The following is a 16,978-nucleotide window of genomic DNA, read 5'->3' on the forward strand; positions in this document are numbered from 1 at the left end:
CATCCCGGGCACCACCACCAGCACCACCAGCCCATCTGCAAGATCTGCTTCCAGGGCGCTGAGCAGGTAGGGCCCGGCGGACCCGGGGCAGCCTCGGCGGGGCTCTGGAGAGGATGGTCTGTCTGGTCTCTCGCGACGGCCGACCTTTCAGCACCACGGACAGCGCTCGCTTCTTGGCGGCACCGCTGTGTGGCTGGTCTGGTCCCTGGACTGAGGTGTGTACTCTGTGTTCGCCTTTCCATTTCAGTGTAGGCAGATGAAAATGTCCCGGTGACGACTACAGGGTTTGACCTGCACTTTTTTCCCCTATCTGGTTTTGCAGTTACACATTCCTCAGGTGTTTTAATGATACTGCCGTAAGTATCTTTTATTTACCAAATGGATTTTGGCTTATGCATAGAAACAAACCTATGTCCTTTTTCTACAAATGTATCCTGAGGCAGATTGTCTTAGAATACAAACTGGGGGGTGAGTCATGTCAAAACCAGAAGGGCAGCGCCTTTCCTTCTTGCAAATTTTGGTGACTTCATCTCATGATGTGATAAGCGTGTTACACTTATACAGGAGAAATAGGAATGTACTTTTGCCCTGTGAAAGAGAGGCTATTTAGACAACTACGTACTTTGTATTTTATTAGAATCAATTCTAAAATATAAACTCCATTAGAGGTGCATGCGAGTACTCATGGATACATCGGGATAATATATTACTCTTAGAAAATGTGTGGTCTGAGAAAACATTAGGTTTAATATTTTTAAAAGTAAGGAAATTGCATAAGAATATGAAGGCTTTCGGGAAATATAGTGCCCCAAGTCAATATTTATGATGCTACCTTTAGAAGAAAATAAAAGCATCAAGCTGTTGCAAGCTGCTTTCTGGGATGTCATGCATTTCTTCTTTAGCAATGATTAAGAATAACTGCAGAGGAAATGCATCTGACCATCCACTTAAAAGTTATTAAAGAGATTTAATAGTACAGCTTTCCCCTAGGAGTATTGGGAGCTACATCTTGCAGACAGTTTGTATGTTGGTAGAACATTTATGTCATAACTCTAAGCAATATCTTTGAAATAGTTTTAAGACTTCAGTTTCATTCTCATCAGAGGTATAAAAATTTACTTTCATTTTCTAGGATACAGTTTGATGCTGATATCCTTCTGGGTAACTGGCTTTGAAAGAGAAGAAAGCAAGTGTTAGATTTTTAAAATAGAGACACAAATATAAACATTCACACTGAGCTGTTTTGTTTTCAGGGGGAGCTGTTGAACCCCTGCCGATGTGATGGGTCAGTTCGGTATACACATCAGCTGTGCCTGCTAAAGTGGATCAGTGAGAGGGGTTCCTGGACCTGTGAACTCTGCTGTTACAGATACCATGTCATAGCCATTAAAATGAAACAACCTTGCCAGGTAAACATTTGTGACATTTTTCCCCCCTGAAATAATGTTGCTAAACATATGTGCACTTGAATTTAGCTATTACTGGGGTTATTTACATATGCTACTTAAAAACATTTTACACAACTCATGGTAAGATCAAGATTTAGAATTTGTAGAGATGTTCTTTGAGAATTCTGCGACATTGGTATCTGAGAAACTCAAAATACATTTTATCAAATGGTTTCCTTTATTAATTTGTTATTTGTTGATGAAATTGTACCCATCTTTGTTTCTAAAACGAAAGGTTGGTAAAATGTCGTATACTCCAATTAAATCAATTTTATTAGTTAGACATGTTCACAATTTATTTTAGAAACACTTTGTTAATTTAAGCACTGAAAACCTGGATGAGCTCAAGTTATGTAAAACAAATGCAAGTAAAGCAGAACTTTACTAGTCTGGAAACTTTGATTGTCCCCTTATTCAAAGAAAAATGGATAGAACCTAGTCCTAATCTAAATACTTTTTCCATGTCACTAGGCTTTCTTTTTCATATGAAGTTTTTTTTTTTTTTCACAGTTAGCTTTTGATTACTTGCATTCTTTGCTGTGGTCATCTATATAGTAGATGCAGAAGTATTCCCAGCAGTTACTCTCAATAATGTTACTGAAGTGGTATATGTTCTTAAACTTTTTTTGTGTGTGTATAATGAAATAATAACACAATACCCATAAACCTGCAAATGCCCTTGGAAAAACAAGCTTTTTTTTGTCATGATGGAACTGATTCAGTCCTTTGAAAACACTGATGTAAATAACATAAAATACAAAATAGTGAGGATGACATCTTAAACTAAAGCAGAATAGTGTGTAATTGACAAGATCTATAGTGACATAGGGCCAAAGTTAAACAGACATAAAAGAGTAGGGTTCAAAGCACAGAGACAAAGGAGATAATGGGAGGGAAAGGAAGAGGGAATTGAAAAGTTAGGAAGGAAAGAAAATCATAAAATCTAATGGTCCATGTTTCTATTTAAAATACCAAATTTAGCCCAGCCAGTGTTGCTCAGTGGTTGAACCAGGAGGTCGTGGTTCGATTCCCTGTCAGGGCACATGCCCAGGTTGTGGGCTTGATCCCTACTGTGGGATGTGCAGGAGGCAGCTGATCAATGATTCTCTCATATCATTGATGTTTCTCTCTCACTCCCTCTCTCTTCCTCTCTGATATAAATAAAAACATATTATAAAAAATATCAAATTTAGTTTTTATTGAGCAGTATAAAATAGGTGAAATTTTTATTCTTTGCAGAGGAAATCTGAAAGCCGAATTACTACTGCATTAATAATTTAAATTTCATAGTTTTTAATTTATGTATCCTTCACATAATTTGCAATTAATTTGCATCTTTGATTGTCACCAGTTAAGGCATGATTATCAGGCATGAAATGAAAATATCAATTTTTTCAAGCTGACCTAAGGCTTATAAGTAATTTGAAAAGAAAAAGAATAACTAATGTGGATGAGTGATGTTATCATGCTGAAGATAGGCATGAACCTGACACATTTTCCCAGAACTTCTAATTGATTGAGCTCTTTGGGTATAAATTTATGGATCCATCATAGTTGTCTTGAAAAACAGATGGAACCATGTCCAAAGGTCAGAATATGAGTAGTATAATTGAATCTACAATAATTTTGTGAATTAATATGTGGAAATGACAAATAGAGAGCTTTGGGGCTCTAGTGAAAAATCTCATGAAAAGTGCTGTAGTTGCATGTTCAAGAGCTGAGCTAGAATACCAATATTTTAAAAGCTTAAACTTACCCTACTCTGTATTAATTCATTTGGGATGATTACTTTTGAAGAAAGTAGACATAGATCCTTGATATAATTTTAAACTGTAAAAGAGACAATGTGCTGGGGCAAAAATACAATTTACTAATAATTCTAATCCTATAGCAAAATGAATTAATTACAACTATATTTTGCTTATTTAAGAAATATTTAATAATTATTTTAACAAAAGCAATTTTTCCAGAGTATGTATATGAGATAGCCAAAAAAATCCAACCAAAACAATAAATTAACCCAGTATTAAGGATTAATTTTATGACCTATGTAAATACTACCATGATCTGTAACCTGATCTGTTTATTTTAGTGACCTAGAAAATAATATTTAAAAACAAAGTTGATATGAGTGTGATTATAGCTTAGATCATGCCAGAGAAAAGAGCTTTCCAGGACTGCAGGGTATGTATGTAAAGCTCAATCCTCTTAATGGACAGAAATCAGTTATAAAGTTCCCAAAGTGTGGATCCTTATACCTGGGAGTAGTTTATCCTCAATGAAGTTTGAATAATTGTCAGACATTTCTGTTATGAATGTCCCATAAACGGAGCATTTACTCTGATTTTTTGGTTTTCTCCTGTGCTGCTGTGAGGTCAGTTAGCTTTAGCATTTATTACAGTCACTGTGGTGTGACAGACATCGAATAAGCAGCATGTTGTGGCCCTCACCTTCACTTTCCACATCCTTCTGTCCCAAGTATAGAGCCCTCACATAGCTTTGAGCGGGTGGTTTCTTGGACGTCAAACTGACTAGAGAATAAATAATAAGAGAGAACATTTTCTGAGTTCTTACTCTGTGCCAGGCACTGTTCTAAGTGCTCTACATGTATGTACCAATATTGATATTTAATCTTCATAACAAACCTAAGAGGTAGGGAATATTACTATCTCTACTTTACACAAAGGGAAACTGAGGCACAGAAAAGTAAAGTAGCTTCCACTTGATACATATCTAGTAAAAGGCAAAATCAGGATTCAAGCTTAGTCTGGTTCCCAGGTCCATGGTCTTAGCTGCCATGCTTTATACTGGAAAGGGTTCTTCTCAACTCCATCGTAGCCAACCTCACCTTTTTGAGTCAAGTAGCAACTGGTTTCAACCTGGTCTCTAAGATGGTCTAGAAAGGCATTGGCTGTCTATTGCTGCATAGCAAACCATCTCAAATAATTAGTGGTGTAAACAGCTATCATTTATTGCCCCTTTGGGTTGATTGAGGTCAACTGGGAGGTTCTGCACATGTGGCATCATCTGGACCTGACTTCATCCAGAGGTCTGACTGGATTGAGACATCCAGGAGGGCTTACTCATTTCACTCATTCTTGGTGCTGGCGGTTGGCTGGGAGCTCAGTTGGGGCTGTCAACTAGTGCTTCAGTTCTCTTCCTATGTGACTTGGACGTCTCACATATTGGGTTGGGTTCCAAGAAAGCAGAAGTCACAGATCTTAAGGCCCAACCTTGGGAGTGACTGTTTCGTGTCTGCTGCTTTCTCCTGATTAAAGCAAGCCACAGGACCAACTCAGACTCAAGAGAAGGGAAAATGGACTCTACCTCTGGGGTCTGCCCTTTTTAAAAAAGAGTAGCTATCTTTAATTTACCATAGGAGCTAGCTTCTGAAATGGCTCTATTTACTTACCCTGGTCTCTGCATTTGGTCCAGACTGATCAGCAGGCACCCACCATAATTTCTCTCCCAGGGCTCAGAAACAGAGAAGGTTTAGAAAAATGAATGAAAGGTTGACTCCCTCAGCAGTGCTAGACCAATATCCTCAAGGACTTTCAGAAGTGATTATTATCATGCTGTGCCTCCTGCTGTGCAGAGGGACCTGGGGACCGGAGGGAAAGGAGCAGTTAGCCAGGAAGCAGGTGTGTGTGAGGGAAATATGCTGCCATGAGTCTACAACCTTAGTTTTACTTGTTTTTCTCATTGAGATTAGAAGTCTTTGAACATTTGGGTCTAAACCTCCCCATTTCATGGGATTTCAGTGATGCTCAACAACATGACCCAATAGAAAACTGATGTATCTTCTATAACATTTTTAAATGTTAATTGCTGTATTACTAGCAGTAGAAGTTAATTAAGACATTTGAAGTAATTAACATGCATTCACCCTCCTACCTACTTCTAGAATGTATTTTATTGATTAACATAGTCAAGACGATGCATTAATATTAATGTACGAGTAAAAGCCAATTCCGTTTTGAATCTCACAGTGTGGCAAAAAATTTGTAAAATGTAAGAACACATAAGATCAAAGATATATTTTAGATGTGACATAGTAAGCTAGTTAAGCTATATTCAAGTTTGTGAATGCTTCAATAATTTGTCAAGAAATATAGGTGCTTGAAGAGATAATATTTACTAGATAAAGTATTATACGGGAAACTTCAAACTTCCTGTGCGAAATGAACTGTATTTTCTAAACATAGAAAATACAATGTAAGTGGATGGTAAGAGCTGTATTACCTTGGGACAAGTTACTTTAACTCCTTGTGCCTCAGATAATTAATCTTCAGAAGATAATAATGGCACCTATTTTATACATTATTTGGAGAATGAAATACATAAACATATGTAAAGAGCTTAGAATTGTCGTAAGTGTTTCCCTCCACATCCTGCATGGTTCAGGGTTCGGGTCTGGAAGAGGAGCCGCACAACAAATGAAAAAGAAAAGACAGGAGATAATTTGGGAATAATGGGGGACCAGGCGAGCAAGTCCAACTCAAGAGGAAGGACTTCCACTGTGCTCAGGCCTCACCAAGCTTTTTATACTTAGAGGTAAACCAGGTAGTGGTTACCATAGTTACACAGTTCTTGTGAGTTTCACTTGTTTACACTGTTCTTGCACTTCCTCGGCCCATTAGCTTCCCAGATAAGATCTAGGGAGTGTTATAAGGTCAACCTTAATTATGCTAAGAGGACTGTGCCCTTTAAGCTAGGACTTGTTTGTGACTTTGCCAGCAGGTCAGTCCGAGGCTTAACCCTATATCAGTTTCCCACAAGAATAGTGCCTGGCCCATTTGAATGTTGGCTGTGATTATTATATGTTCAAACAGATGGCGACCTTCAGTTGCTCTCTGCAACGATGCTCACTGGCCCCTGTGGTTTTCTTCAGGCTCCTGTCACCTAAGTGAAGTTAATGACTCCTCTTTTCATTTCATTCTTTTTTGCTCCCTTTTCCTGTAAGAGCCCATCTAAGTTTCTGGCCAAACTTGTTACTGTAAATAATGAATGGACCAGCATTTTAAAAATCAGGTGTAATGAGATATAGTGGTCTCAGCACAGGGGAGCATATTTACTCTCCAGATGTCCCTCCCTGTGGGACTCTGGGTCTCTGCTGGAGGTATGAGACGCTTTTATATGTGGCCAAGCAACAGGGCAGTGCTATGCAGCGAGCTCAGGCAGCCTTGGTTTGTTTACACTTTGGCAGGAGGTGGGGGAGCCCAGAGATCCCTGGGGGTAGCCATGAAGGGGCACAGGCAGGTGACCAAGCATCAGTCCTGAATAGTGGCATCCATCAGATTTCCTTCCTCCTCCTTTGTTGCTCAGAGCACGAGAGGAAAGGGCTGGGAAGGGACTTGCCTGGGAAGGGATGGAGACTTACAAGTAGGCCATGTACGTTGCAGAGATTAGGCCCCTGGCCATTTTTATTAACCTCTAACATTTTTATTAGCCTTCTTACTGCTTTTCCTTTGAACACTTATCATGTGCTGTCAGCAACAGGTCTCACAGCAGTGAGAATGACAAGAGAGTCTCCTAGGAAGGAGAATAACTTGAGAGTATTTTTCAGTTTTACCCATATTCTGAAAGCCCTGGGATTCATCATGACAGTTTTGAATTAGAGAGGAAGTTGGCACCAGGTAGATTCATCTTGGCAAAGGTTCTAAGATACAGCTTCTGGATGTATCTGTAACGTCTTTATAGAACTTTAATTAACTTCTTGAGGACCCTGGCATCATTATTTTCCTAATAGGGCTCTGTCATGAAAGGGGTATTTTCACCTTCAGGAGTGATTAAGTTGTTCTCATGACGGAGCTGATGCACTGGGAGAGAAGCTGACAAATTACCCCTGAAAATTGACTATGATTAGAAAATGTATTAAGAAAACATCAGAGCATGAACCTTATCAGTATCGCATGCTGTCATTTGTAAAACTTCAAGGCATTTGCATTTTACGGATTAAAATGCCTGCATGCATACAACCTGGTTGACACAGCGAGCCACCGCTTTTCCCTTTTCTCAGTTACTAATGTTCTCTGTGGGTTTACTAGCAAATGGCAAGCTGAGAGGAAGCTTTTCACTGCCATGTCTGAACAACTGAGAAACAATGTTACATGTAATATTTAAATGCATATACTGGCAGATTTTATGGTATTTAAATGTCAAAATAAAGGACATATTACAAGGCAGTTCGCTTGCCTTTAAAAGTATCTGTTTTCATTTGCTTACTAATTTTTAAAACATAAATGTTCATTTTACTCACTAGAGAGATTAATGATTCTCTACTGAATAAAATATGGAAATTATTCTCTGCCTACTACTTCTAGCTGTCTTATTTATTGTATAGGCTACATGATTTTACAGTTTGTCTTAAAGTCAGATGGTTCTGAGATGGTATTAAAAAGAGTGGGAGTCCATGTAGGGCTTTGTGTGTGGTGTTTGCGTTTACACTTTAGAGAAAGAGGATTGAGGATGATGTCCCAATGGATGATACTCTCTAGAACTTTCTTCTCCACGTGTATCTGCTTTTCCACGTGTATCTATTTTCCTAGCTCTTTTTAGTGCATGTCCCTTTGACACCTTTCTCTTTGTTCTTTTGGTTCCTTCACTCAGCTGCCTGTAGGAGAAAGAACCTCTTCCTGGGTGGAGCTGGGCATTCTTACTGGTCAAAGAAGTTAGAGGGGTAAGATTTGGGAGTGATTGGGCAGAGGAATCTTGTGGTGGCTCCAAAAGGTCGTCATCTGATAACATTTATCTCGTTATTTAAACCAAAGGTCAGCAAATCTGTTCTCTGGGTAGTAAATATTTTAGGTTTTAAGGACCACCCTAACCACTGTCCCAGTAGAAAAGCAGTAATAGACACTATATAAATGAATGACATGTTTGTGTTCCAATAAAACTTTAATTGTACACCTGACATTTGAATTTCGTATAACCTCGGTGCATCAGGAACTAGAGTCCTCCCTTTGCTCCTCCTTCCCCCAACCCTTTAACATTGAAAAGCTGCTGGACAACACAAAAACAGGTGGTGAGCTGGATTTGGCCCACCTGGATTTGGCAGTAATTTGCCAACCTCTGATATAAACAACTGGCATATTGATATGGACTTAGGTGCTTTCTAACCTCTTAGAAAGTTCAGTGAGTGAAGTGTTTTACAATTTTCATATGTTTCTTTGTAATTTTCAGTGAAGTCATTATAAGCTTATGCCATTCACAAAATGGTGATAGTGTAGCTCTATAACAACATGCTATCAACTCCTTAATTTTAAATATTAACAGCAGTGTCTTCTAAATAGTTTTGTGATTGTCTCAGTCTGAAATCTGAAATTTCCAGTAGTTTCAGTTGTCAGAAGCAGAAGGCAGGGACATTCAGAATAAGCCCTCGATGTCCCTGGAACAGGCTGCCCTCTCCTTTCGGGAAGTTTTGGATGCATTTAAGCAGGTGCTCCCAGGTTCTCTGCAGCCCAGCAGGAGTGCTTAGGATATCTTTTTTAAATGTGTCAAAATGGTACTATTTTCATTTTCTTGGTGTTTTCAGGTTTTCCTTCTAGGAGGCAAGCATAGTAGTGAGTGGGACAGATTTTAGAACAAATTGTAGTGAGTGGGACAGATTTTAGAACAAATTGTAGTGAGTGGGACAGATTTTAGAACAAATTATGTAACGCAGGTCAGGAGAGCTTGAGATGCACTTTCTTGGTCACTTTGTGGGCATTTAGTGAATATTTGTGGTATGAATGCATGAATGAATGTTTTCATAAAGTAGAAAGAATCAAGGGGATCATGTTCCTATTTCTGCAGTGAGAAAAAGACTTAAGGAAATCAAGTTGCATTAATTGCGCACACATTTTCCCATCTACTGGCTGTCAATTTTCAACTTACTCCTAAGTTGATCTTCTAATAATGCTATTGTGATTCTGCCTGGGCAAATATATTCGGTTCCTAGGCCACAGGAAAAAGCCTTAAGAGCGGGACCTATTTTTAAAAACCTAGAATTGAAAAACAAAATTTTCTAGTGAGACATATCTGCTCCTTTCAAAAAATGAAATGTCAGTGGATGTGAAATTACCCGTGTGTGACACGCTTGCTTTCTTGAGGTTGTCACTGGTTGAAGGATTTCATTGAGTGCTTGTTCATAAAATTCAGATAATTTGTTGGACATTTTACTGTATGATCATGGGTATAGATGAGCTGCTAAGAATGTCTACTGGGAATCATTTTTTTTGGTGTGAAATCTGCCACCCGGCTGAGAACAAGGTGATGTGTTTTCTTGATGAGTGGTTTGTTTGTACAGTTGTAACATAACTTCAAACATGATTCTCCACTGGCGAATGCAATACTCCAGCACACGGAGATGCATCCAGAGAACTGACTGTTTCCTCCTTGCTCATTTCCTGCTTTGCCTTGGCGTGGCTTTGCTGTGATGAGACTGATGTTTACCGAAAAGGTTGGAACAAAGGAAACTGGCTTCCTTCTATTTTCGGACCTTCTAAGAGTAGAATAGGATGACTCTCAGAGCCAAGCAAGAGTACTTCCGACCTTTCTGAGTGGCAGGGAGTGGACTGATGAGGAGATAATCACCTACAATTACCAGTAAATGGATGGCTGACACTGAGGACGCAGCCAAGAAAAACGGCATGTGACTTGTGCTTTCTGTCTCCTTGGATATTTGACAGCGTCTTCCCTGTGGGCATAAGTCATGGTTCGATAGCTGTTCTATGTGATTTACCAAATGAAATCCCACAGAAGTAGAGGCGGACTGGGAGCAGTCACGTGGGAAGACGTGAAGAAACCTGGAAGCGTTACTACCCGGACAAAGTCAATAAGAGAACTTAGTGGGGATACATTTCTTATTCCATCCTTACTTTAGGTGTGGCATGCTCTGAAAATTACCGTCTAAAAAACCTGCTCTTTCTCCAGTTTTTATCTCTTTGAAATAGTTCATTGTGACTGATGACACCTGGGCCATGTCTCTTTATCTTAGTAACAGAGTTCCATGGCCTTAATGTGCCTTTTAGTTTTGTTTCTCATGTTGGTATGCTAATTATGTGCAAGTGGCCAAGGCTTAATTTGGGCACAGGGGCCCTCCCCATGTGCATGTAGCTCTTATTACAGGAGCCCTCTCGTCCCCCAGCACTCCTTTGTTATATATGGACTTGCAGTTGTGCCGTGACTCATTTGTGTCATGACTTCGAGTCACAGAATAGTTCACATAAACAAGGAACTATTTCAAGAACTGTACATGCCTTGGTTTGTTCAGCCCATTTAAAAAAAGATGTTAAAAAGCACAACCTCTCTCACAACTATCAGTGGATTTTACTTAATTTGTGTGGAATAACATTCCAGAAACCACATGAACTAGTTTTGCTTTTTTCTCTGCCTCCAACCCCCCGTATTAATTTCTTTTCTATGTTACATTTGCAGATTTTTAACACAAATGTGCATGTAAGTACCCTCTATTAATTTAAAGGAAAATATAGAAAATAAAAAGCTTATAGAATAGAAAAGAGCACAGGATTTTCCAGGCATATATTGGGCATTCAGTAAATATTTGTTTTATCCTCTCCCTTCCATCTCTTCCTGGTCTTGACAACATCACACCCTTATTTGGGGGGGGGGGATGGGCAAGCAGATGGGAGGTTTCCAGGAGGAACCTCCAGTCCTTTGGAAAGAAAGTAACAATAAAGGGTGATCATCCTTACCTATATTGTGCTCTCTAGGACCCAGCATGCCCAAGTTCAAATCTGGAAGTGGAAGGAAAATCTTGAATGCAAAACCATCTTTCATTGCTCTCTCAAATTGTCTTTCTTTCCCTTTCATGGTAGACTTTGGGTCATACTGCCATTGCTTCTAATAAAGTCATTTCACATATAGACAAGACTTTCCAGCAGTTTGAGAAGTACTAGTAGGAAGTAGAAAACTGTGAAGCCAACAAGAGTAGAACCAATTTTACCAAAATTTGTTGGGTAGCTTTGGGTGACATATGGTTTGTAGACAGTGGGGGTAGATTTTGAAACCTTTATGAGTAGTTTAGTGAAACATGTAAGAATCGGGGACAAGTCTCCCTACTTCCTGTCTGTCTATTCTCTCTCTCCTGCACCCTACTACGACTAAAGGTAGTATTGGTAGCAGAAAAGGAAATTTGAGAGAGAAATATGTTGCTTCATTTTGGACATGATTAAGCTCCCCTAGAGTAAACTTTTGGAGAAAAATACTAACCATTCTTTGAATTGCCTGTGGGGAAAATTTCAATGCTGAGTGATGATGAATGCATGGAGATGAATAACATAACGGCATAGTGATGGATTAATATGTGTTTATTTTTGGTCTAGAAAATGATTTTTTTCATGTCAAGGGATAGCCACAAAATATTTTATCTTTGTTTTTCTACTGTGAATTACATAAACAATACTTTCTTATTGGTTATTTTTTTTACTCATTGAACAAATTTACCAGTACTATTTAGCAGACACTGTTCTAGAAGCGATAGCTACGGAGTTTGTTAAAAGGGGACGTCTGCTTCTAAATTTAAATTGTTGACAGTGAGGGTCAGGTAGTAAACAAGTAGATTGTGTTAATAACTGGGTGATTAACAAAGGATATGCTAGAATGAACCATGTGATATTGGATCAGAGTGTGAAACATCAGTGTAAACTCATGTTTTGCTTAGTATAGATACAAATGGTTACATATAAAAATATTTATAGAGATGTGCTTAGTCATGGGTTAGTATACAAACATGCATTTCTCAGGCCTTAGAGTGACACTCCAATAATAAAAAGCTTACCTAGCACTAGATCTTGGAACATATCCTCTGAAGATAAGGAGAGACTACTGTAAAAGAATTAGTAAATTAATTAGTAGTAAGTCCTAAGGAAAAAAAACATTGGACAAAAAAGGGGACAGGAAATGTCAAGAAGGGTGGAGAAATTTTTAGATTAGGGTGGTTAGGTAAGGCTGGCAATCCTTGATCTTTGACATTGGCAGAAATTATTCATCTGTGGCTTTTTAGAAATAGGGTATGTTGGTAAGTGTTTACCATGATTGGTTTTCCCACTGAAGCACATTTCATTCCGAGTTTTCTGTGAGTGAACTGGAGAGGTCACTATTGACAGCCTACAGTTTTATAATTTGCTTCAATATATTAAATGTCTCAATAGGGGGCCCAATTTTCTTGACCCATTTGTATATCCTGGATATTATTGTGAGTATTCAAGACATTGGTTTTTAAGAATACAGTCAGACAGACTAAGGGAAAAAGACTAGTGAGAAATGTATTCTAGATTCTAAGAATGACAGATGCTCAATTTGTTTTTCCTGAGTTATTTAAATTATTTATGTGGCCACGTTCACTGTTCAATCTACAGAATTATCAAGAGGTTAGGGTTGAAATAAAAGCCATCACATATGAGAAATGTGGCCTATTTTGGATTTTAATTAGTTTTATATTGATTTTTATTAATATACTAATAATAAAACAAGTAGCAAGCTAATATTGGGCTTATTTTTTCTTGGACAAGTACATTTTTTTTTCTGTTAAAAAACACATTGTATGAGATGGATTGTTTTTAAGAGAAGCTCTATCGTCTTACTTGATGTCATCTAGGAGACTTGACTATTTGGAGAATGAATGTTTCAGGCTGTAATTTTCAAGGTAATGTAATTGGTCTTGTACATGACATGGCCACTATGAAAGTCATGCAATGACTTACAGAGGGGAAATGACTTTTTATGTTGCTCCTGGAGCTAGAGCAATTGACATTTGGACTTCCAAAATCTATTTGAAATAAATGACTTCCATTAATCAGTGCACTGAGATGCTGGGCAGCCCATCTTTTTTGCATCTCCATCATTGACAGAGAATATGAACATAAAGGAGTTTTGAAGGGTGAAGAAGACTCCTTCCTCCTCTCAGAAAACATTTAATAATATGGGACATTTTGCTTGAGTTTATGGTACTTGGTTAACCAAAATGGAGTAATCAGTTCCCCAAATTTGATGGGAAATGTCATCCGTAACTTAAAACCTTTAGCTTTCAAAGGCCATAAGCATAAGCAGGTTATTAAGAATCTTTTATTCAGGAGACAAGTGATGATAATTTCATGGTTATTGATGAACAAACACAGGAAGGAAATAGATCATGCTTAGGGTAAGTGTTATTCATGGGGGCCTGGTCTGGGTTCCCAGTATTTGCTTGATTGCCTTAGCAGTAGACTCATTTAGATCAACTGTTAAAAGTTCAAAAACTTTCAAAAAGTTCAAAGACTTTCAGTCAGTAGCAGCAGATTTTGAGGGTTTATGTATTGGCGGTATCCCTTTCTTCAATTAGATGTCAGAAGAGCTTCACTATGCAACTCTGCCCTCTAGTGTTTCCTGTTAACTAGTCATGTCCTTGAAATTTGACCCATGGTGCACTAGGTTAGAGATATTGCTATATATATTTTATCTTGTTTGAAAATAAATTTGGTCTAGGCTCCACTTACTTAAAAGGTTTTGATATCTGTTATTGTTCACATAATTTGTTTCAAAAAAAGATGGCTTTTTAAAAAATCTACTTAGCTTTTGAGTAAATCAAACGTTTTCTGTTTTCTTTATTGTACTTTGCAATTTTTGAGGGTTTGATTTTAGTCTGTTCAGAGATTTTTAAAAACTACTTCTTAAATAGTTTAAGAATATAAAGTGTGTGAACTCAAGCAGAATGTTAAATCCATTTAACGTTATTTTAGGGATTGCATTCAAATTTTGATTGCCTATTGAAGCAACAAATTTAAATAGAAGATAATTGTGACAGCTAGTGGTTTCTGCCAAAATATTTGTAATATATTGAAAATTCAGTATTTTAGATATTTTTTTTAAATAAGACAAAAAGAATACCCCTTATTTGAATTCATGTAACTAAAAATAACCATTGACCAAATATTGGGGCAGTTTGGATATTTGAAACAGAAACAGTAATTGCATTTTGGTTTTTATTTGGCTTTAGTTTTCTCGAAGAGCAACTTTTATTTTGCTTAGGACAACATTTTTAAAGAGAATTAGATGAGAAGCAATTTTCATGATGTAAAACTTAGGGACTATATTTGAAAATGAGGTTTTTAATTGCCGATTGTTTTACTAATGGCAAGCCATCTCGCTTGAGGGGGAAAAAAATTTCCAAGAAGCTTAAGTTCTTAGTTAACAACTAGAGGAACCTCAATTAAGTAGTAACTATTGAGGCACCCACCGGCCACCTGCGAAGATTCATGTTGGTGGGAGGTGTGGAGAATGAGTCTCTGGCTGATTGTGAGTCCCTAGGAAAAGCTCTGTACCTTGGAAATAACTGGGAATAACACAGAAATAGAGGAGGGACCAAGGATATATATCCTATATAATAGAAGCCTAATATGCTAAGTGTCTGGTTGGCTGGTCATCTGTTCAACCAATCAAAGCATAATATGCTAAGGCTGCTCAACTGCTCACGATGACATGCACTGACCACCAGGGGGCAGACAGTCAACCGGTTGACCAGTTGACCAGTCACTATGATGTGTATTGACCACCAAGGGGCAGTTGCTTGCTGCTGGAGTTCTGACGATCGGGGACTGAGCTAGATGGGCCTGACATGCCCTGGAGCCCTCCTGTGGTCCCTCCCAGCTGGCCATCCTTCTGCGTTCCTCCCCGGCCCAAATTGTGCACCGGTGGGGTCCCTCAGCCTAGCCTGTGCCCTCTCCCAATCCAGGACCCCTCGGGGATTGTTGGCAAGCCGGTTTCTGCCGGATCCCGCAGGCCAGGCTGAGGGACCCCACTGGTGCACAAATTTTATATATATATATATTTATTTATTTAAATGGGAAATATAATTTTATTTCAGAGGCACAAGGCATTTCAAGAACAGATAGTGGGCATTAGACAGATTATTTGTCTGGAAGCACTCACATACCCTCCCCAGATCATTGAGGCCACATTTGTCCTGGTTTGATGCACAGAGATGATGTATTGAAAATAAATGATGTGTACGTTTCTCACACTGTCCCTGCCATTTTGGCAGAGTCCCCCATTTATCAAGGGGTCCAAGACAACATGGCAAAGGAACCAGGAATGTCATGCTCGGTCGGGGAAAACCATGTCGCCTCTGGGGTTTCCAGGAATCACAGGTGGCGTTGGGGCCTATAGGAACATGAAGCTTCTGTGAGATGATGACGTGGCCAGAACATTCACTAAACAGATGTTAAATAGAAATAAAGTGTGGTGGATTTCAAGTGAATTGATAAATGTATAAAATAAGTATACTGTCTTTCACATAAAGATCTACCTTATTAAAAACTGAAATGTATTTCTAAGCTGAGATGGATTTCAGAGAATATTTAAAGGCTAACCATGATAAGAATTGACTAAATGATGGTGGTTCATTTATAAATTGAATATCTTGGTAGCGAATGTTTTAGTTTGGACAGCTAGAAAAATATTCTTCATCAGGTGTTGATACAGTAAGAAAAGTGATACAGTCACTATACTACTTAGTGACTTTTTCCCTCAGTAGCAAACCCTAGGGTACTAAATGACACAGACACACAATAAATTAAAATTATTTTGCATGGACAATATAACATGTTTTTAGCAGGTAAGACCTTTAGCAAAATACAGAGCATATTACTTGTTATGGCACTAAAGGGTTGATATAAAACTGGGACATTTTTCAATGAAATAGCATAAAGTTTCATTGATAGAAAGGAGAGAATGCTAACATTAATAACATATCTACATTGCATGTTCTACATTAAAATATTTAATCATTTCCTAGCTGCTCCACAATGACATAAGATTAGTATTCCTGTAAAGAACTAAGAGAATATTGGCCATCGCTGAAGGCAGTTTTAGTTTATAGTCTGAAGACAAGGCCCTTACTTCGAATAAGGTGCCAGGTATATGTGGGTGACAGGCCTGTGATATAAAAAGTCATACAGAGCTCCTTATCAATGGTGAGTCAGAATTTGGCCAGCGCTTCAGAAGTAAGAGCGCTCATTTCTCGTATGGAATCAGTCTGAAATGGAATTTCTTCTAGATGTCTGATCATAAAAGCCAAACCGTGCCAGCAAAGTGACTCTACAGAGATTAAACTCTACAATTATTATCTTTGAAGTATCTGCTAAATCCATTCAGAACTCAGTACAAAGAACATACTGCTTTTTATATATTTACAGATTAAAACTAACTTGATTGCCAATCAAGCAGCAGTAGAAAGGGATGTAGATTAGGTAAATGTTTAAGCAAATCCCAACGTGTTATTTCCAGGATTGGCAATATGAAGCATGGTTGACAATGATCTGGAGCAGGAAGTTAAGAGTGTGCTTGGGTGTCTCCTGGCTGACTATGGCTGAACCTGTGATGAGCTCTGAAAATCAGCACACTTGTTCAAAGTTTGTATCGCACTACAACGACCACTTCTAGATTCTTGCTGGTAATAACAAAAGCTGCCATTTATTGAACTCTTATGTGCCAGGCACCTTCCAAAGTGCTTAAGAGACATTGCTACATTTAATTCTCAAAAATACTATGAG

General features: G+C 38.3%; 1 protein-coding gene across 1 annotated transcript in view; it reads left to right on the forward strand.

Moving 5' to 3' along the window:
- Positions 1 to 10: 10 nt before the first annotated feature.
- The window catches only part of MARCH11 (membrane associated ring-CH-type finger 11), an 82,907-nt gene continuing 65,939 nt past the window's right edge, over positions 11 to 16,978 (forward strand). The window contains exons 1-2 of the mRNA XM_023752987.1: positions 11 to 66; positions 1,254 to 1,409. Of these exons, the coding sequence (XP_023608755.1) occupies positions 1,392 to 1,409 (18 nt within the window). The 5' untranslated portion in view covers positions 11 to 66; positions 1,254 to 1,391. The remainder of the gene's footprint in view (positions 67 to 1,253; positions 1,410 to 16,978) is intronic.

The sequence above is a fragment of the Myotis lucifugus genome, unplaced genomic scaffold (genome assembly GCF_000147115.1).
Source record: "Myotis lucifugus unplaced genomic scaffold, Myoluc2.0 scaffold_0, whole genome shotgun sequence".
NCBI lineage: Eukaryota > Metazoa > Chordata > Mammalia > Chiroptera > Vespertilionidae > Myotis > Myotis lucifugus.